This window comes from Phaseolus vulgaris, chromosome 7, assembly GCF_051622355.1.
Source record: "Phaseolus vulgaris cultivar YP4 chromosome 7, ASM5162235v1, whole genome shotgun sequence".
In the NCBI taxonomy this organism is placed as follows: Eukaryota; Viridiplantae; Streptophyta; class Magnoliopsida; order Fabales; family Fabaceae; genus Phaseolus; species Phaseolus vulgaris.
In genome coordinates, this window is record NC_143504.1 from 54,178,151 (window position 1) to 54,200,490 (window position 22,340).

Consider the following 22,340-nt stretch of genomic DNA (forward strand, 5'->3'; position numbering starts at 1 on the left):
GCTTTGTTGGTTATAGATAATTATGATGAAGTAAGTGAAATGTAGTGTAAAAATAGATTATGAGAATATATATGAGGAAAATGGGAGTGATTTGCAAAGTGCCAAATTCAGGTTCAGCAGTGTTGTTTGACGAATAATGATAGTCCCGAGAAAGTGTGATTTTGTTGTTGTATTCGAACAGGCAACAGAAGTCACCAATACAGTTACATACAGGTACTGCTAGTTACCTATAATCTTCTCGGATGCAGCATTTTTAAGTGAGACTAGTTTTGATAGTTACAAAGCCAATAAGAAGTCTTTTCGGTCAGAAAAAAGAGAGAGTTTTACTACTGTTAAGTGTATCTTAGAACATAAATTATTCTTTCAGAATCCAGATAATTGTATGTAATATTTGATGTGACAGTTTTAAAAAAATATATAACAAAACATAAATTTATAATTAGTCAAAGTAGAAATAATTAGTCAACTTAAATTTTTGATTTGTTTAAATTAAATGTGAAAATATTTTTTAAAAATAAAATACATTTTCTAAATAATCAAAATTAAATAAAAAATACTAAAATATATTTATAAACACAACTTTATTATAAATAAAATTGACTTAAGTCCTTTTTAGAAAATAATATTTTATTTCAGTCCATTGAAGCAAATATATACATCAAGTTATTCATACATGTAAGATTGGTTAAAAAGATTGAGAGACATGAATTCTAAATATTAAAAATAACTAAAATCCTATTTAGAAGTATAAATTTTAATTTTTAAAGTGTAATTTTAAGTGATCATGTGAACTATATTGAACATACATTCTTTCTCTAATAAAATAAATGAAATAATAGTTCCAGTTTGAATTCATTTCAGATCCTCTCCCAAAGTTTTTGTTTTCCCATAAAAAAAAACTCACTACAACAAGCACACAAACAAGTAGCATAACCAAATGTTATTTTTTTAAAAATTATTTTTGAAATGTTTTGGTCTAACTAATGTTGGCTTACTTAGTGAAAATTAATTATCAATTTTTCTGAAAAAAAATAATAATAACTATCAATTTTGAAGAAAAATAATAGAAGTGTCACTATGTTAATTTTCATTCACTTATTTGATGGACCTATCCTTTCTACCATTTTCATTCTAAGAATAACTTTATTAAGGTATAAACGGTTTCATAAGTATTACTATAAGAAAATCATTAAATAAAAATTAATTTTAGAGATAAAAAATAATTAGTTATTATATTGATTAAATTAGATACTAAACCAATTATACTAAAAAATTAAATTATTCTCCAACAATAATTCAAAACCTTGATGACTTCTCTAAGACAAGTGCATCATGTTGTCAAAAGTAATAATTTATTTATAGGGACAGATATTGAACTCACAAAGAACAGTTGAATAATGAAGTAAAAGATTCACTAAATAGAAAACAAAATGATAAAGTTTGTTGAAGTTTGTTATGATTAAAAAGAAAACAAGTCACAGAGTTTGTTGCTTCAATTGAAAAAATAGGGATTGTAGTTCATCTTTCTCACTCTTTTGTATTTTGATTAGCATGACAATATTGTGTCATTTGATTGATATTAATGTCCATATAAAAATCATTTATATCGTTTTCTCGCATTTAAAATAAAATTATTAAGATGTCTCCTAAATATAAATTCCTTGCATATTTATAAAAACTTCTTATTATTGACGTTTTTTTTTTCAGGGATTTGTTCTTTTAGGTGGGTTCGGTGGGTCTAGTCAAGTGAGTTGTTTTTAGGAGTCTAGTGGAGTGGTTTGAAATTTGGTGGAAGAGATTTATGATTAGAGTTTTTGTATAAGTGTTGAAACAATTTTGAAGTAGTTCACATTTATTTATTTTTTATTGTTGATAAAAAAAATTAAAAAAATGTTGAATTTATAAAATTTTTGAAACTGGTTTAAAATTCTTTCCGCTACAAATAACTGATTATTTTAAGCTGGTAGTCGATTATTTGAAGAAAAAAAAATGTTCTTGTGAAGTATTTTCACTGTTTTAATCAATTATATTACCATTTATTTGGTTAATTTGTTCTTCGTCATTTTTGGAAAAACTCATAAACATATTAGTCAATTAACATATATTCTAAGGGATTAAGTTATTAAGAAACAACTAACTATCTTAAATACTTAACTAATTATCCTAATCACTCTCAAACAAGTGTATAAAATGAGAAACAATGGTCGGTTATTACTTTTTCTAATCAATTAATACAAAAAGGGGGTAAAATATTGTTTTAGTTATACATCATTTTAATTGATTTTAAGAACCTATTAATTATTCTGTTTTTGGTGAATTTGGAAAGACGTCAAGGACAAATTAATCAATTATTTAAATGTTTAATTGTTAAACTAGAATTAAAATCTATTGAAAAACATTTTAACCTTAATCAATACTATTTTAAATTAATTTTAATCACAAAAACAAAAATTATAATATTACAATTTCATCCATTAAAAAAATTATCAATCACATTCATTATATCACTCACTAATTTTCATAAATTTTCTCTTTATCTTCCTTATTTTCTATTGTTTTTTTAATCTAAATAACATCATACTTCAATCTCTTTTTCTTCAAAACCATCATTTTTTTCTTCATTAAATTCATTCATCAGTCCAAACAAAAGGATAAGGGTTAAAGGCCTCGTTAAACTTTAGAAACTACGTTTTTTCTTATTCTTATCCGAATATATTTTAATCTTAAAATGCTTTAGTATTAGGCTTTTTCTTATACGCAAAGTTGGAGAAATTAAAATTTAAAAGATTTATTTATAATAAGTTTGAAAGTGAATAACGATAAAACTAAATTTAAAGTCTGTGTAAAATAACTCTTGCAACATGATTTCTGCTGGCGCCTTCGGTTCAAAAAGCACCTAGGTTAAGAAAAAGTGTTTTAAGATAAAAAAAAATGACTAAACAAATGAAGAACATAAGAAAATTGTTGTCTAGTTATGGTGAAAAGATAAATATAGTATATTTAACTAACCTATTACAGAAGTGGTAAACATTAGAAACGAAGATATATTAAAAAGCAGAAAAACGAAAGTGATGCAACGGAAAAGTGAAAACTGAAAATCAGGGTTTGGGTTCAGAGAGAGGACAGAGGCAAGAAGAGATCCAAAAGGAGAACAGAAACGGGTCTCAATCACCACTCACAAGTACTGTGACGGTGACTGCCTCTTCTGTTTTTCAGTCACCGCGTACGAATCATACTCCTAATAATGCTGCAATCTAATTACCACAGCTGTTGCAACATTGACAACAATTTTTTTAAATCGCTTCTCTGTCTGATAACAACGTTTATAATATTAATTCAGATTTTTCAATTTTTATTTTTATTTGCTATTCTTACAATTTATTTTACAATTTCTAACTTCCCGGGATTTTCATCTCATGGCTTCCTCCTTCAGACTTATGTTGGTGAGGCCAAATTTCAATTAACATTTCAAAAAGTTGGTATTAAAAACAACACTTCAACTTTTATTTTTTAATTTCCATTCAAATAAATTTAAATTTAATTATACAAAACTCGCTAAAAATGGTAAGGAAATACGAATAAAGAAAATAAATAATAAAATATGAAATATGAGAATGACATATTTTTTAATTCATCTCAACATAAAAAAAAACTAATAACAGTTCACTATATCACTTATATATGTATAAGTGATTTATGTATACAAATTAAATTAATTTATATGTAATTATTCACTATAAAAAAATATTTCAACACATGTTTCACTTGGTACCGAGTTTATCTCAATTATTTACAATCAAATTATTTTGATTCTTACTAGAACATTTGATAAGTATTAATAATGAAGTGTAAATTTGGAATTTAATATATGAAATTGATACAATGATTGAGACACAAAAATCCTCTCTCTAACATAATAATTTTTTAAAAATAAAACTCAATAATTATAAAACTAGTTATCTTAATCATTTTACTTTTTTAAAAAAGTTATTTGTGTCGAGCAACTTTAAGCATGATCTTTAAAAGATTTCGATATGATGAACACTTCAATATACAAACATTCTTTAGAAACATAAAATTAACATTTATTAGTTTTTTGACAAAATACTTTTGTCGGTTCAACCAAATGAAAGACTTGTGTCTAACAAGATCTAATGCTTATAAAGTCATGTTTACACTTTGTTGTTAAGAACGTAATAAAAATCAAATGTAGGATTTTTTTAATTTTGATCTAATAATAAAAACTCACAAAGGTAAGGTAATACCAATTTAAAATATATATTTTTGTTTACTAATATGATTTTCTCTAAGAACCTATAGTAGGATCTATGTTCTCAGCACCCACATGAGCAGTTGGACTCGAAGGATGAATGTACTTCTCTTTAGCTGAGGTCTCCTTCTCATCTAAAATATCCTCTACCAGCACCAAAGCAATGTCGTACACATCTTTTCCCACATCAAATCTTTTTTTTTATAAGGACTTTATAAAAAAATGTAGTTTGTCTTAATGCTTTATTAAACCCATCTTTATGTTGAGCTAAAATAAATTACTTGAGCTCAGTAAGATTTCTTGCTATCTTTTTTCGAGCACTCTACTTACTATGGTAGATTAGTGTCATATTCGGTAAACTTTGCTCTCAAGATTGCAGGTTTTAACTTTTGTGTCTTTCTCTTCTTCTTCATATTGAAGGCATTGAGTCTTTAGGAATTAAGATGAACAACCAAATTTAACTTCTCCATATTAAACTTCTTTACTTTGTTGCCTAATATAGTGTTACCTTCATGGCTTCCTTTAGAGTATCTCGTTGACTATGTATCTAAAATAGTCATCAACTATAACAATACCATACATTTTTTTTTCCCAAATTCAAAGTCCTCGTTGAACCAAACAAATCTATATTCAAAAATTTTAAAAATCTAATAATGGAAATACGATTTTTTTTTATTGACGTATGTCTTGATTATTTTTTTATTCTTTATATAATGTTATTCTTTTTCAATAATTTGTTAGGATTTTTTTCTAATTGTTGGTTGGAAAAAATGTTAACAAACATTAACTATGATTGTTTTTATGTAATGCTAATTGAAGAAATTTTTTAATTAAGATCAATACAAAAAAGTTAGTAAAGAAAAACTACAGTCAACATCGTTCTTATCGATATCATCCTAAGTAAATGTGATTAACATTAATTGAAATAATATTGACCGATATCAATAAAAAAAATACTTCATGAATATTAATTGAAAAAAAAAATATTAATGAACATAAAAAAATAAGATTGACTACAAAATATCATCAATATTGATATTTTTGAATTATTAATATTTATTTAATATCTTGTATTCTTACATTAGATAATAATTAAAATATGTAATAAAAAATTTAAAATCAATAAATTAAATGATTTTATTCATATAAATACGAGAAAAAAAAAACAATTCAAGTTCAGTATGATTGAATACTTCATGATTATGAATTTTCATATCCAATCATAAGATAAAAGATATGTAGTGAGTTTCTCTATTTATTTATTTTTATATTATGCATGTAAAATATTAAAATTAATTTATTAAAATAAAAATAATTAAAGTATCATATTTGGTGTGTGTAATATTATTAGAGCAAGTCAAATATATATATTAATAGTATGCCAACTTAAATCATAAATACTTATAAATTTAATTAAAATCATTAAGTAATTAAGTCTTAAAAACATTACAACTAGTAGACCAATCAGTTAACCTGTTTCTTTGGCAGAATAAGCCAGTGTCTCAGTCTGTTCTGACTATGATGAATAAATGTAATTTATTTTGTCACCTCTAAATATATTTTATATAAGATTTTAAGTTTAAATGCTAAACAAAGGAAACATCTCAAATAATAAATATGAATAATCAAACAGATAAAAGAAATTTGTTGAAGTAATTAAAACATGTAAAAAATGTGTTAAAGAATGAATTACATTTATTAATGCAATATATAAATGAGTAAGAAAAATGTATTAAAATATTAGTATATTAATTGTATAAAATTGCAGAAGCATGTGTGTGTTGTTGGTGGGAAAGAGTTGATCCTCCTCCTCCTCCTCCGGCTATTCATTTTACATTTTTCTTCTCTCTCTCACAAAACTTTACTACTTGGAATTACTCTCACAGAAAACCATAGGAAAGTTACCAAAAAAATACAACCACAAAAGAAATGCAATGGTGAACAGTAGTAGCAGTAGCAGTAGCATTATTATTTAATAATATCACCATTTCACTCTCTCCCTACATTTGAATCACCAACTCCCCTCTCTCTCACTCTCTTATTTCTACCAAAACGCACTTCCCACAAACCACAAACCCCAAACCCCAAACCTACCTCCTTAATCACTATGATGGCGGAGAAGCACTTGCGGGACCTGCTGCTGGTGGACCAAGAGCCCTTCCTTCTCAAACACTACATTTCGGACCGTCGTACCCTCCTCAAAAGAACCTCCCCAAACACCACCTTAAGAAAAAACACCTCAAACTCAAACTTCCCACTTAATAAATGCCTCCTCTCCTTCCACAACGCCACCAAATCCCCGCTCTTGGAATTCGCGCCGCCCACCAAGAAGGAGAGTCAACTCAGGCCCTCCAACGCCAAAACCGCCACGCTCCTCCTGGAAGCCGCGCTCAGAATCCACAAACACGCCAAACCCAAGCCAAACAGGGCCTTCGGCATCTTCGGCTCGCTCTTCAAGAAACTCAAGAACCAACGAACCAGGGAACATATAAACAATGATGTTCGGGTGGCGGTGGTGGGATCCTGTGAGGGCAGGCCCAGCAGTAGTGGCGTGTGGTCGGAGAGCAACGAGGACAAGTCGTTGGACTTGGAAACTTGTAGTAGTGGCCACTCCTTCGATGACTCTGTGGAACAAGAGATTCAGTTCGTCAACACACGCAAACTCAACTCTCATGATCTCTTCTTCTGCCAAACCCCTTTCCGTTTCTCACTCCAACGGAGCCCCGACTACTCCCCCCGCCGAACGCCGGAATTCTCTTCCCCGCTCGCCTCTCCCTGTCGCCACACAACTCAGGTTGCTCCTTTTCACATTATTCTTCTGCCAAATACTTTTTTTTTTTCCAAGTAATAAAAATTATTTTTTATTACTCACTCAACTTAATTAATGCCCTTTTTATACAGTAAAAGTAAAAAATACCATCAATTTTTCAACTATTTGTACGCAGTCTATGTTCAATGTAAACCATATTGTCTTCATTATTTCTAATTATATGAAAAATAATTTACAAAATTGTAAATTTATTATTTAAAATAAAAAATAAAAAAATCAATTTATAATAAAAGTGTTTCTTATTTAACTCATATTACAAATTTTTGTAACTCCTGATTTTATAAATTTAGATTGATTTTTTTTTAATTTTTAATAAAAATGTTTAAAATACACACGTACACTGTAAAAGCTTTTGCTCCAAATTATTATTTATGACTTATCAGATAGTAGTTTTTTTAATAAAAAATCTACGTATTTACCTTATAAAATATTTATATTTAGACTACAGTCCAAAATATATGTTTGATACTTTCACAACACTATCTCAAATATGATTAGATATCATACTTTACATTTTAATTAAATTTACTACTACTGAGGATAAATTTAGAAGAATTCAGAACATTTTAATTGAACTATAATTCTAATAATAACTTTGAAGGAACTGATTTTTATTCTTCCGGGTTCAACTCGGTGTTTGACTCGGTAGTGTGGTGAGTCGGAGCACCGAGTTGAGCTCGTGAATTAACCGTGATAGTTCGTGGTGTTTATTTTTGTCGGCAAATAGGATCTGCATTAGGGGTCTGGGAATTTTGGCGGAAGTTTTTTGAGAGAGGATTTTACCCCGCCATTTTTGCTGAATTTGTTAAATATTTGGTGAAGCAGAGGTCACGTAGGTTAATTTAATTTGGAGTTTCTGAGTTGTATTTTTCGTCCAGGTGTCTGCCATGCAACCTTCTCGATTTTTCCTTTTACTTTTTGGGGTTATTCGGTGAAAAAAAGCCCTTTAAAAGAAGACGAATATTGTTTTTGTTTGTTCTATTGGGATGAATTATTGGACCCCGACATTCGGTTTTCTAGAAAAATAGTTTCTGGTTTGGATTTTCGATTACATTAATAGTGGAGTGGGTACCAAAACATAAAAAACAGAAGTCAACAACCCAATTATGAAGCAGGTGTTGAGTCTAAATCCATGGGCATTATAAGAATGATTAGGGAATTATGTTAACTACCCAATTACGACAATATTCTAACTGTGGTGGTTGTGAAATTTTCCATAGGACAATGAAACTAACAGTGGTGATGGCGTCGTGAACAAATTCCAATCCGGGAAAGAAGAGGAAGATAAGGAACAATGCAGTCCAGTGTCTGTTTTAGACCCACCCTTCGACGATGATGATAACGATCATGGAGAGGATGGCTTTGATTTGGACTCTAGCTATGCCAATGTTCAAAGTACGTCATTGTTTAATACATATATTTTTGGTTTATTTTCCACCATTTTATGTTGTGTGGTCGTTTTCCACCAACATGCCATCGTACACGCTTCTTCAAAATTCATTGTCTGTTACAAAATACCCTAAGGGGGGCTGTCTTCTGGATATCATTTCTGCCAATGCCACCTATCTTTGTGGGTTCCATCCAACGATAACAATACCTCATCCCCCAACATGCATTCGCATTCAATGTCAAATTGCCCTACTCTTTCTTCACAACTACACATTGCTACTAGTGTCATTATAAATTTCAACATGACCCACAAGTTTTTTCCTGTCAGAATTCCTGATACTTCTATTCAATGTTCTGTGTAAGGTTTGAGCAATTCAGCACCATTCAAGTATAGTAGTTTTTAATTTTCTGAAAAGCAGCAAACCATGTCACACTTTGCATCTTAACAGCATCGATCACCTTTTTCATTTTCTTTTCTTTTTTCAATTATTACACAACACCCCTTTATCCTCGTTAAACCTTTGTTTTTTTGTTCTCTTTGGTATGATTCATCATTTTAGCTGATGTGTAATAGAGTGGCATGAAGAGAACATTTTTGTTTATCTCGGTACCAGTGCTTCAAGACCAATTTAGGCATCCTAAACTTTATATGCTTCAAATAGCTGCTTGTACTTATTGCTGTTTATCCATGCTGAGTTACTAAACACTGAACTTGAAATATATGTAAGAAAGGTTGTCAGTTCTGTACAAAAAGAGATTTCTCTGAAATATGATCTGTCTGCAATGAATGTCTCTAACCAACTTTAAAAAATTAACTGAATGTTGATTTTCTTTTTCTTTGTATTAAATTTTCAGGAACTACGCAGGATCTACTAGACAGGCTTCGTAGATTTGAGAAACTTGCAGGGTTAGATCCGGTGGAGCTTGAGAAGAGAATGTTAGACCAAGAAGACAAGGAGTATGAAACATTTATCGAAGAGGATGATTACGATGATGATGTTGACATCGAAACAGAATGTGGTGAAGAAAAGGTTGTTGGGGAAAGAAGTGTGGTTGAAATCCTGAGTCATTCGAGAGTGGATAAGATGCAGCAGGCACCTGAGGATCTTAAGAGGCTGGTTTATGATCTGATAATGGAGGAAGAGACAGAAATAAATTCCTCAGAAGAGAGGAACACGGTGGTGATAAGAAGGGTTTGTAGGAGACTAGATTTATGGAAAGAAGTGAAGTGCAACACCATTGATATGATGATTGAAGAGGACTTCTCTGGAGAAGAAGGTAGGTGGAAGAAAAATGCTGAGCAGACAGGGGAGCTAGTTCAGGAACTTGAGCTTGCAATCTTTTGCTATCTAGTGGAGGAGCTTTCAGAGGAACTAGTATGTTAGTGTGTGAGAAAATTTTGAAGCAGTTGAAGAATTTAGAATGAATGATTATCTTTATTCTTTTCACTAGAAGATTACAATCTAACTTTGCACCTTATTTGAATAGGCTATAGTTAGATAAGAACTTGGGGGATATGTACATGATTGGTGTATGTAAATCACCTTTAGTAGTTTTTGCAGTTATTCATCCTCACCCATTATTCTATTTAATATATCCACCTTAGTAATTTATCTTTACAAAACAGCCTTAACAAATGATAAAAAGAAAACATCTTCTATTGCATCTACTAGTTACTCCTTCCCTTTTTTTTTATTTAAGGTTATTTTGTTAAAACCTTTTTATCTAAAAATAAGATAAGTATACCCAAATTACTTTTTTTTATCAGCACCCAAATTGCTTTTAATCACAATAAATAATTACTTCTAATCAAAATAAACAATTATATGTAGATAACTTAATTAAACATAACATAAAAGTAATAATTAATTATCAAAATCATAACTAATATGTTGTATTAAGATTTGAGAATAAAAATTATATATATATATATATATATATATTTAAAATCCCAACAATTAAAAGAAACAAATAATACACATGTCTAGGAGGATTACAAATGTGATAATAACACTCTGTAATTTGAAATTTTAAGTATTAATAAAAAAGAGTATAATAGAGATTATATTATTGACATTTATGAATTTTAACTATAATAATACAGGATAGTATATAAATAGTATATAGAGTGTATTAAAGGTGTTATTATTGATATTTTATAACTATAAGTTTTGTAGAGTGGTTTGAAATTCATTGTATGGTCATATTTGTATTACAAATTAACATGAAGAAAAGATAATGGTGGTGAGAGAATTAATTGTAACATGCATGCCAGACAAACACGGATGTAGTTGGACTGAGATATTCAACTGAACATTTTGTTGAAAACAACTAATGACTAATGAGGTTTATCTTCTCTGTTCTTGTGGTATTAATTTTTTTTTTCCAGAGATCGCATCGTGTAGTAGTTGCAGTCTATCATTTAGCTCAGTTCATTTCTTCCTTCTTACTCTTTCTTACTTCTTTTCTATTTGTCAAAAAGATGTGTTATTTTCACAATCACATATTATTTTTTTTAAATTGTTTATAATTTTTGGTAGTATAATTTACTCTGTATATAAATTACTTTAATGTAAATGATTGTAAGTAATATATACATACATATTAATTATTCAACTACCATAATTATTCAGTAATAAATATAATGCATATTAAGAGAACTATACTATTTTAGTAAAACTTGTATAGAAAAAAAAAATATTTATTGTTAGTCTTAATCAGAAAAATTATTAAATTACAGATTATCTTCAATTATATTAACAAAATTACTTAATTTTTTATTATTAAAAATAGTAGTTCAGTTTCCTTAAGAGAAATATATTAAAGTTAATTTGATGTTATACAGATGTTTTTTTTATCATAAATTCAACTCTTAAAGTACTTTGAAAACAACTCATTTGCATAATTGGATTTTTCATACTTTTTAAAAACATAGAAGTTTGTTTAGATGGATTTCTCCAATTGGAATGAGCTTATCCATAACTTATAAAAGCACACTCATGACCTTTTATAAATTTGTATTTCTATTACAGACCACTTTGAATTTATTGAAAATTTCAATTCATTTTTTTCTCTTAAAAGTTCTTATCAAGTGTGTGAAATCAAACCAAAACACAAATTAAAGCCTCAAATTATAATAAAATAAAATTCGACTTCGTTTATTGAAATAATATCTAATCATGTGTTCAACATGATTGTTTTAGAAAAAATTACTTAAAAAATTTCAAAGAATGAGAAAGCTTTTCTCATGTCCTTCACAAATGGTTTGTATTCCTAACCTCATAAATAATGTGAGGAATTTATGAAACCTGCAAAGGATTGAGCTTATTTTCATATTTGATATAATTATTATTGCATAGACATTTAGAAGAGATGGTTTTTAAACTGGAGAAAGTTTTCTCTTTGAAATAATCCTTTATATTGCATAATATTGTTGTAAAATATATGTATGGATAGTTTAAGTCTAGAATACATTATTTTTTAATTAGTTTGTGTTTGATAATATCTACTTCTCTAATATTAATAATAAAATATCATATTTATTTTTAGGACTCATATGATAAAATTAATTTTAAGTACAAAATTAAATTTATCTCTTCATGTTAAATAATACTCATTTATTTTTTTATTTGTGAATAAATATACATTTTTTAAAATTTTCAATAAAATAAAAATAATATCTTTTACTTTTTTAAAAAAATACACTCAACTGCTGCATCAAGCATCTAAAAAAATCTACCTAATGAATTTCACGCATACCAATGGGTTAAGAAACCAATCGATATAAGAAATACAAACATGTGAAACTTTAAATATTACCCATGACCACGTCTTTAACTATGTCATAGTAAAAATCTCAAGGTCAATTCTGAAAACATTTTTGTTCCTATGCCTCCACAACTTCCCTACTATTGCAATCCACATACAACTTCAAATCAAATTAACCATTTTATTAATACCACCTAGTTTAAAGTGCATAAATGCGTTTTAGCATCACAATGATCCACTGAAACTAAACCCACCCACTCATAACACTTACACCATACTAACCAAACAATTTTACACTTAAAAAATAAATGAATTGTAGTCTTCTCTTCCTCTCCACACATACCACAAAAGTTACTTAGCACATAGACCCATCATCTTTCCAAGTTAGCTTTAGACGCAATCTTGTCTTCCACGACCCTCCAAGCTATAATGTGAGAAGATGGTTATGCCTTTTTAAAATTCAAAAATCTTCATATATAAGTATCACTTCCACCTCTGTCTCTCCCTTTATAATACTATAAGCAAATTTAATCGTGTAACTGAATGTTTCGCCTTCTTTCCAGATCCAACAATCCTCTTTATCCAAATTAATATTTTTACCTTCCAAAGCTTGAGCCAACTGCTACAATTGTTCTCATTCCCACACAAACAAATTCTTTCTCCACTTTGCCTTCCAAACCCAGTTATTATTAATCCACTCCCCGCCTTGAAACAATCTTCCCTCTTTGTTTGAATTAAGAGAGAAAAGTCTCCAAAATCTCTCTTTTAAAACATCCTCACCCACCATAAATCTTTTGAGAAACTTTATCTTCCTCCCACTTCCAATGTCTCACTTAAGATTATTCTCAAACTTAACTTTCCAAACCTTTGAATTCCATATTTCTGTCAGGTCTCTCCCCAAAAAAGAGTATGACTTTTTAACCCTTTGAAACTTTAAATTCTTCCAACTTCCATAATTCCACTCTAGGATCTCCTTCCACAAACCACTGTTATCTATTCCCAATTGCCAAATCCATTTATCCAAGAGAGCAACATTGAAGAGTCTAAATCTAAAATTTCAAGACCTCCCTCCCTTCTGACCTTTTTTTCATGACACCCATGCAATTTTCCTACTCATCGAACCCAACCCCACATAAATTTCCTTTTCATTTTCATTATCTCCTTTGCCATCATCAATGGCATTCTAAATAAATAAGAACATGTAAAACAGAGGAGAAGAGAAGAAAACACATTTAATTAAACAGATTCTAGCAGCTGTGAGTATGAACTTCCCTTTCCATTATCCCAATCACTTTCTAACTCTTTCCATCACACCTTCCCAAAATATATTTCCTTTATGACATCTCCCACTAACATATCTAGATATTTGAACGGGTCTTCATTACATACAATTAAAAATTTCTGGAAAGCGCTGAATCATAATATGATTAACTCTCACCCCAGTGGTAACACTCTTCTGAAAATAACCTTAAACCTAATGCTAATTCAAAGAATTATATATTTAATTACCATTAATTTAACTTCCTTTCGTGGTGGACATATGTATAACACTAACACGTTGTAGACTGTTTCTTCGTTCCCTTTTTTTGAAAAAAAAAATCTATTAATCTAATTTTAATCACAACTACAAATTAAGTTCAGTATCTTGTGGAACCATGGGTTATCCAAAGGGCAAATAAAAATGTGCGAATGATTAAAAAAATCTAGAAAGACAGAAGAAATAAATAATAGCACGTGTCAGTGAAAGGGCAAAGAACTGTTGCTATCCCTCAACCCATCAACTTAGATGTGACATCATATTGTAATGAAATATTCCATGTTTGGTAGCACGTTTAAAATTAAATAAAACTTTTTAAATATGCTATATAATATTTTTAATTTGATGAACATGTATTTATTAAAAGTTTAACGAAAGGTAAAGTTAAATATATTTGTAATAAGAATAACTTATGTAGAAATAGACGCACTTTGTTACAACAAAAATATAAGAAAATTAATATATTATTATACAATTTAGTAAAAGTAATAATATTTTTTAAAATATAATCTAATACGGAAATAATACAGTCTTACAATTTTTATACATATAAATTAATTTTAGATACATAAAATGATTTAACCTCTAAACATAGTTACCTTTTATTTTAAATCTCTAAATTTATTTTATATTATTTTTAATTTCTGTAATTTCTTATTTTAATCTATTATTTTGTTTTAATTAAAATACTAATTTTTATATTTTAGTACCCATAATATATTTTATATGAGTATTTTATATAAGGATCTAGAAGATAAACTTAGATTAGAAGTGATATACTTAAATGATATCTAGAGATTTCATTATTAAAGTTAAAATATATAAATATAAAATTCAGTTATTCAGGTTTCATTTTAAAAGAATCATTTACAAGTTTCATTTTTTCTTTCATCTACATTCTCTCTAAAATTCTAACATTCTTAATCATCATATCAACTATCGAAGTTCAATAGTCTATCATTGGACTTCTGGTAGCAAAAATTACAAAATTACTCAATCAGAATCTCAAATAGAATAAGTTCATATTTATTTTTTCTCTTTGAGTCAGATTTTGAACTTCTTAGGTTCGTTTCAGTTAGGTTTTACATATGACACTTTTAGTTCCAGGATTAGATTTTGTTAATTTAGAGTCCTAGTGATATAGTTAAATTTTGTTATCAGAACTTTGTGTGTAGGTTAGGCTACCCTTAAGCTTTTGTAGGATTCAAGTTCTTAGTGGGCACCTATTCAAACTAAAGTAAGGAAAGCTAGTTTAAATTTTCAATAAAATAAAATTAAAAATTAAAAAACTATTTATTTAATAAAGAAGAATATCAGTTTAGAATAGAAAAGTAACAAATCTCTTCATTTTCCTATCAGTTAGGTGAGAACAAAATAAAATTAAAGTACCACTCTCTCTACTCTCCTATCAGTTAGGTGAGAACTGTTTTAATATGTTTTAAAAAAAAATTACGCAATGTTCATAATACAGTAATTAAATTAAATATTGATATAAAAATAAAATAGAAAAAATTAAAAAAATATATTAAAATAGTGAAATCTTGTTTATATATAAATATAGATCATTATTATATAGAATTTTTCTTCTCAATTATTATATTTATTTCATCCGTTTTCCTACAACTTGACGAGACTTTATTAAAAAAAAAATAAGTAGACTAAAAAAACTTGTAACAAGAATCAGTAATATCAGTAATATAAAAAAATCATTTTTTAAAGAACAATTGATATTGACATTTTTTTTATAATTTAGTTTATTCCACATATTTCTGTGCACGAAAGTTCAGAGTCAGACACGTGCATCATAAAATATATCTGCATCATAAAATAAAATATACTGGTCCAAACAACAATTTAGGCACGCTTCTCACATTGTCTTGATGTCACAATAACACGTCGCTGTAGTTCTGTCATGTTCAGTCGTTGTGCCGCAACATGCCACACAAGTTTCCTCAAGTTCACAACTCTAACTTTTATCCGAAAAATTATATTCACATTTTCTTTTCATCTTCTAACAACTATATAATATAAATTATTAAATTAAATTATTAAATAAAAAGGTAATAAATAAAATATTAAATAAAAGTATAAATTTTGATAATTGTGAAACTATCATGTCCCTTTTTCCCCTTTCAATATAAAACCACCCTCATGGAAGACTTTCCTAGCTACACTAAACCTAATCCCTTACAATTACAGTGAGAAGTTTTGGACTAAGAGAGTGCACAGATGCAGAAACGAAAAGCTGGGAGGAAGAAGTTCCAAGAAACACGTCACCCCGTCTACAGAGGCGTAAGGCAGAGGAAGGGGAAGTGGGTGTGTGAGTTCCGACAACCTAATAAGAAGAACGCACGCCTGTGGCTTGGGACCTTCTCTCGCCCCGACATGGCTGCTGTTGCGTTTGACGTTGCCGCATTGGCTTTCAAGGGTGACAGGGCTTCCTTGAACTTCCCGGAAGCCATTTCCTTCTTGCCGCGTCTCAACTCAGGTACGTCCTCTGTGAGGACTATTCAGTTTGCCGCCACGCAGACCGCAGAGAAGCTTCTTTCTTGCACTGAGTTCCAAAAGCTGAGGGACGATGTTTCTTCTCGTGGAGGTTCTGGAAACTTCTTTTGGAATGAAGATTGTTTGAAGTTGGCATCGGATGAAAGTTCTAGAAGGTTCTTTTGGGATGAGGAGGAGGTGTTTAACATGCCGGAGTTGTTGAACAGCATGGCGGAAGCACTGATCATTGCACCTCCGGCTTTGCAGAAGGGATTCAATTGGGTTGATGGGGAAACCACAGTAGATTTGACTCTATGGTAATTAATTAGGTATTTTCAGAAGTTTATGCAAGGCTCCATCTTCTTCAAATAAACCATGATCTTATAGCATATTTCTGCAATACATATCTTTCAAAATATTACTAGAATACCGAGTTTTTCAGAATTTTGTGTTTTAGTAGTTAGATGGTAACTTCAAGCAATTAATGTTGCTTAATCAATTCAAAACATTTTTCAAAATAGAAAGATTTTGTGTGAAGGGGAAAAATAATTGGATTGGCTAAAAGGAATTTAAGACAGAATCCAAATTTTAAATTTTATTATTAAAGTATAAATTAATTATATGTTAAGTTTTATCACAAGCAACTACCAAAATAAGTTTATAATCCAAATTAATTTCTTCAATTGAAGATTCTTTTGGATTTAAGACATGCTTGCATATATAACAAATTCAAAATAAAATAATAATAGTAAATAAATAAATAAATTATTATTTAAATATGTATAAAATAATATAGAATTATTTTTTATTTGCTTATTTTTAAAAAGTATAACTCAATTTAAACTTTTTTTTAAAAAAATATTGCTTTTTTTTATTATTACAAATACTTTTAGAAAAGTTTGTGAAATTACACTCATATCACAAATCTTGATGAAAAATTAGCTACGAAAAGAAAAACACATATGAACATGACATTGATCTTTTTATCCTTAGGTTGACCTATTGACCTAATTAAGTTGGTGATATATAATTGTGTAGAGGAGGATTTGAAATTTTTTTGACTCTTCTGCAATCCATATCCTAACAGTCATGATTATTCTGCTGATAAAAGAAAAAAGAAAAAAGAAGTCATGATTATTCCATGTCTATATTTTTAAAAATAATTACATAAAATATTATTTTTTTCAAATACTTCATTTATATTTATTATTATTATTTAAAAAAGTGAGATGTATTTAAAAAAGTGGATGTGAAAGCATATTTGTCCATATTGCCCTTGGACATGTATAACGGCAAGACTCATCATCGTATATGTCATTTCCTGCCGGATTTTATTTCCAGATCATTCATATTAATATATAGTTTTCAGTTTTAGATGAATTAAATTAAACTGAAATATTATAACATTAAACTGAATTTTAAAAAAATAATAAAATAAAATCATATAATTATTTAGATGAATTATTTTTAACTGTTTGAACTAAATTATTAAACTTTTACTATCATAAGTTATAAATCAATTCGCCTTATTATATGCATCAGGTTGGGCCTAGATGGTGGATCAAACCCATTATCATTATCACTTCATAGAGTATTTTATCCTGCACCTCCATATATTATTCTCTCATCTCCATAAAATTTCATATTTCCAAAATTATCCCTCTGTAATATTTCGGATTATATAATTTGAAAGTCTTTTTTCTTATGCATAGTTAGTTTTCAAATTATGTAATCCGAAAGTCTTTTTAACTTTCAGATTATGTAATATGGAAGTCTTTTTTCAAATGTGTGTCCGAAAACTATTCTATGGGATGGCTGTGAAAGGATAAAAAAGTATTTTTATGTATTGTATGGGGTGACAGAAGAAGCTATGGAGGTGCAGGAAGAAACAGTCCACTTCATATTTCCCCCTCAACAGTCTCACGGTTCACATAAAGGCCAATATGCAGCCCAGCTGTGTCAGTGAATTCTGAATTGTTAGACTAGGCTGTCCCAGTGCCGAAATCGTCAAGTTATTTTTATGGGAGATGATAATTTCATACTATTACTCTTTTATACTTCTATTTAACAACTAAGAATATTATTATTTGTTTTTTTAAAAAATATATTTATTTTTATTAGTTAAATATAATAAAAGGAAGTGTAAGGTAAAACTAAGAGAAAAATGAGTGTCAAATAATATTTTTTTTATTATATATGTATGGTTTTAAAAAATAGGCTCCTCACTCAATGGCTATAAAAGTTGAAGTTATTTTATGTTTTTGGAAAGTTATATTTTAACGTCTTTGAGAAAAATAACTCGCTTAAATATTTAATTCCAGTAATACATATAAACACACTTTGAGTTAAAAGATAAAAAATATAATTAAAATATTAATATAATAGATTATTAAATTATTGTTATGCATTAAGAGTGTAAAAATAACAAATCTCCACTTTTAATATTTTTTTACTTTTTTTAATTGAAGTCGTGTTTTTTCTTTTGAAAAATTTTTGGTTTTTTTATTTTTTTTGGTTTTTCAATTTTATTATATTATTATTAAATATTTTTTAAAATTACAATAATAAGTTAATTAATTATTTAAACTAACTAAATATTTATTATATTAAATTAATAAATTATTTAAATTGGATTTAGTTACAAATAATTAAATACACAATTTAAAAAATAAACTAATTATTTATTTAAACTAACTAAATATTTGTTTAAATTATAATAATAAATTACTAAACTCTTTTTAAGGATATATTGTTTGATGGTTGTGTACAAAGTCTAATACTTCAATCATGTGATAGTCGTAGACTTTGTTCAGTAGGAATGGATCAGTCATCTTGTTCGTACTTTCTCTTGTTTGTACTTTCTTTTGAGCTAGTTTTCTATTATAATTCCAAATAACTTGTAATTGTTTTGTGTTATTGTAAAAAATAATTTACTAACACATTGATGGTTTCACTTTACTCTTTATTTGGTTATTTATTCAACATTGAAATACGATAACACCACAAAATTCGAGTGATCTTTTAAATTTAGAAAGTCTAAAGAATATAATTTTTAAAGAGAAAAAATCTTAAATAAAATACAAAATAAATATCTATACTTTATTATAAACTTTCTCTTCTTTATTTATTTAAATTTATTATTAAATAAAATTCAGATCATACCATTACCTTTTAAATTAATTGAAAGCGACCAAACTTGTAGGTTCAACCTTTTCCAATGAGTAAAATAAATTATCTATTAACTATCGAAGACCTTAATTAATTTTAAATTTGAGAAAGAAGTTCTAAACTGAAATACATAAATTTAATAGTTAATTAGACATGAATAAAAAAACTGAAAGTTGATTATTAACTTCCATTAACTGATGGAGTTAGTGCGTGAACTTAAAAACCTTGAGAATGTATGCCATGTTATGAAATTAACTTTTGGAAGATGAATAGTGGAAGGAAAGTAATGGACAGAGTCAAAAGCTGTAATGATTAGGCAATAAGCAATAGTTTAAGCACAAACATAATCCTTCCATCATTGATTATTGCTAAGACTAATTGTGATTTCCTTTCATGGCCCGAATGACAAGTTACTTTTCTTAGATTTCTACAATCCATCTTACAACTGTATCATAACATAAACCACTTAATTAGTGCTTAATTATTTCCTACAATCATTTTCTACCTAAACTCATTTACTGTGATTCGACATATCGTAGTTTTGGGACGCATCTATTGTAAATTATTTTTTTTCTTGTTAGCTTGTCAATTAATTCAAGCATTAGTCTGAGCTATCGCAGTGGCAGCCACTGTTCTCCAAAACGTCGTTGTTTTGCTCCGCCACCGTTCTTCCTCCTCGAACCTCCACGATGTCGATTTGCGATTCCGAAGCCTTCAATTGGCACTATGGTACGAAGTTCGACGACCAGACCTTTGATATCTGCGGCTGCAAGCTCTTCTTCATCTTCGCGCGTCGGATCTGCCGCCCTCCCACGGCATCACGCGCCGCCATGCTTCCTTCTAAGGGCTCGACCTCCTCCTCCTAGAAGATAATTGAGATAAATTAATTTATATAAATGGTATAAAGAGATAAATCCAGAAAAAATTATGACATAGATGATGAAGAACTCTCTTTCCTTACCAATAAGGTTAAAAAGAAGTTAAGGAAGTATGAAAATTATGGCACAAGATGCAAACCTAAAGATAATAAAGAGTTCAAAAGAAATTCGTCTCTTATGGGTGTAGAAAGACTAAACATTTCATATGAGAATGTCTAGATATGAAGAACAAGGAAAAAGATAAAAGAGGAAGATGGAAGATGGAAAAAAAAAGTCTCAAGAAGAAAAGGGAAACATACCCAGAGAAGATTAGGAAAGAGTTGTTCTTATTAGAGAAAGTCAAAATAAAAAAACTGATTAAAATTTCTCTTCACAAAATAAAAATTATTGTAAGCAAGAAATTATCTCTCAGTATACACGGGTTTAATACTTTATTTTCTTAACCAAATTATCTTATTTATTAATATACATAATTATTTAAATAATGTCGAGAAATTTCTATCTGCTTTTAAATTTTTAAATAACTACTGTTTTATTACATTTATTTAAAAGTAAATTATTTTTTAACTTTTAAAGTAAAAAAACGTTTCGAAACATTTGCACGCATCATGACAAGTATTTTTTTTTATCAGCGCATCATGAGAAGTAAATTTAATGTCTATGTGTCATTGTAATGAACATTAGAGTTCTGGTTTGCAGTGGTCATAAATCATTTTGTTAATATTTTATTTTCAATTGCTATCAGTGTCAGTTTTCCAGAAACAACGATCAATTAATAAGTATAGCTAAGATACATTTGACATGTTTTTACAGAATAACACTAATTTCCTTAAATTAGAACAAAAGTTGGGGGGTGTAAGTGATTTAGATTTAACGTGAAACTTTCAAATTAATCACCATTTCTTTAATTTTGAAAAATATAGTATGTACCAAAAAATAATTATATTATATATAATATAAATATGTAGGAAAAAAAGTATATAAAAATAAAATAAATTGAAGTTTCACATGTTAAATGAGCTTTTATTTATTTATATATATATAATATTAATAAAACTTTTTCGTCTAACTTCTTAAAATATAAAATCTACAAGTTATTTTCAACGTAGAGAAACTCAATTATTATTATTTTTATTCCCTCTCTTCATATACAGAAAGATTTATTGAAACAGAAGATAATCTTTCATATGATACCTATATGTTGTCTTGTAACAAACATTCATTTTCAGGATTAGCTCCAAAAGCATGCGCAGGCCTATAGTCCAATAATAAGAATTGTGTTAAAAATTATTATTTAACTTGAGATATTTGATGACACCTTAAGTAACAACAATAATTTGTTATCGTATGAAAAAAATATATTATTAAAAAAAATAGAAAATACAAAAATATAGATGACTAGACCAAAACTCATATATTAACAAAAACGATACATAGGTAAACTATACTTATTCATAAAGAATTTTTAAGTCATGGGAAACTAGGATTCCATTAAAAGAAGTTGAAGTATAGTTAAAAAATATTATTTATGAATTAGTGTTGATATATTCAGAATCATGTATTTTATTACAATTTTTACAATTTTATGATGATATATGAATCTTACTCAAAAAAATCAAACAATTTTGAATTTGCATGGTGTGATTATATTATAATTGTAAAATTATGTTTTTTAATAACATTTTCCTCTCTAAACTTTGTAAAAGCTGAAATTGCAAATCTTTTTCCATAATTCTCACCACAACTCAGAAGTGTAATTAATATTCGTTCAATTTTTACATGTTGTAAGAAGAGAAATTCAACCATATCCCGTGGTTGTGCTTTTAAGATTCACAATCGGTATGCGTTTTTTACTATTAGGAATTGAGTTTAATTTCAATGTTGAGATATAAATATTTCATACATGTGACAGATAATTACGATAAATTTATTTATTTTTAAATATATTGTAATATTATATTAATAATTAAATTTAAGTCTAACTTATATATTCATAAAATAAAATTATAAAATAAT

General features: G+C 28.1%; 2 protein-coding genes and 1 long non-coding RNA gene across 3 annotated transcripts; 2 read left to right on the forward strand and 1 right to left on the reverse strand.

Annotated features, from left to right (window-relative positions):
* Positions 1-6,053: 6,053 nt before the first annotated feature.
* Positions 6,054-10,064, forward strand: LOC137830281 (uncharacterized). Its single transcript, XM_068637532.2, has 3 exons — positions 6,054-7,064; positions 8,321-8,495; positions 9,345-10,064. Exons 1-3 carry the CDS (start codon positions 6,378-6,380, stop codon positions 9,872-9,874), a joined length of 1,392 nt encoding a protein of 463 aa, XP_068493633.1. The 5' UTR covers positions 6,054-6,377; the 3' UTR covers positions 9,875-10,064.
* Positions 10,065-15,929: 5,865 nt separating this feature from the next.
* LOC137830283 (dehydration-responsive element-binding protein 1B) lies at positions 15,930-16,705 on the forward strand. The gene has a single exon (XM_068637533.2). The coding sequence runs from the start codon at positions 16,024-16,026 to the stop codon at positions 16,597-16,599; it is 576 nt and encodes a 191-aa protein (XP_068493634.1). The 5' UTR covers positions 15,930-16,023; the 3' UTR covers positions 16,600-16,705.
* A 3,071-nt stretch (positions 16,706-19,776) lies between these two features.
* On the reverse strand, positions 19,777-20,627 carry LOC137828429 (uncharacterized). Its single transcript, XR_011083877.1, has 2 exons — positions 20,408-20,627; positions 19,777-20,308 (listed from the first exon to the last, which is right to left on the reverse strand). It is a non-coding gene; the product is annotated as an uncharacterized LOC137828429 (long non-coding RNA).
* Between the last annotated feature and the right edge of the window lie 1,713 nt (positions 20,628-22,340).

Coding starts and splice junctions, on each gene's coding strand:
- LOC137830281 (XM_068637532.2), top strand. CDS start 6,378: ATGATGGCGGAGAAGCACTTGCGGGACCTGCTGCTGGTGGACCAAGAG. Junction 7,065..8,320: donor CCTGTCGCCACACAACTCAG/GTTGCTCCTTTT, acceptor AATTTTCCATAG/GACAATGAAACTAACAGTGG. Junction 8,496..9,344: donor TAGCTATGCCAATGTTCAAA/GTACGTCATTGT, acceptor TTAAATTTTCAG/GAACTACGCAGGATCTACTA.
- LOC137830283 (XM_068637533.2), top strand. CDS start 16,024: ATGCAGAAACGAAAAGCTGGGAGGAAGAAGTTCCAAGAAACACGTCAC.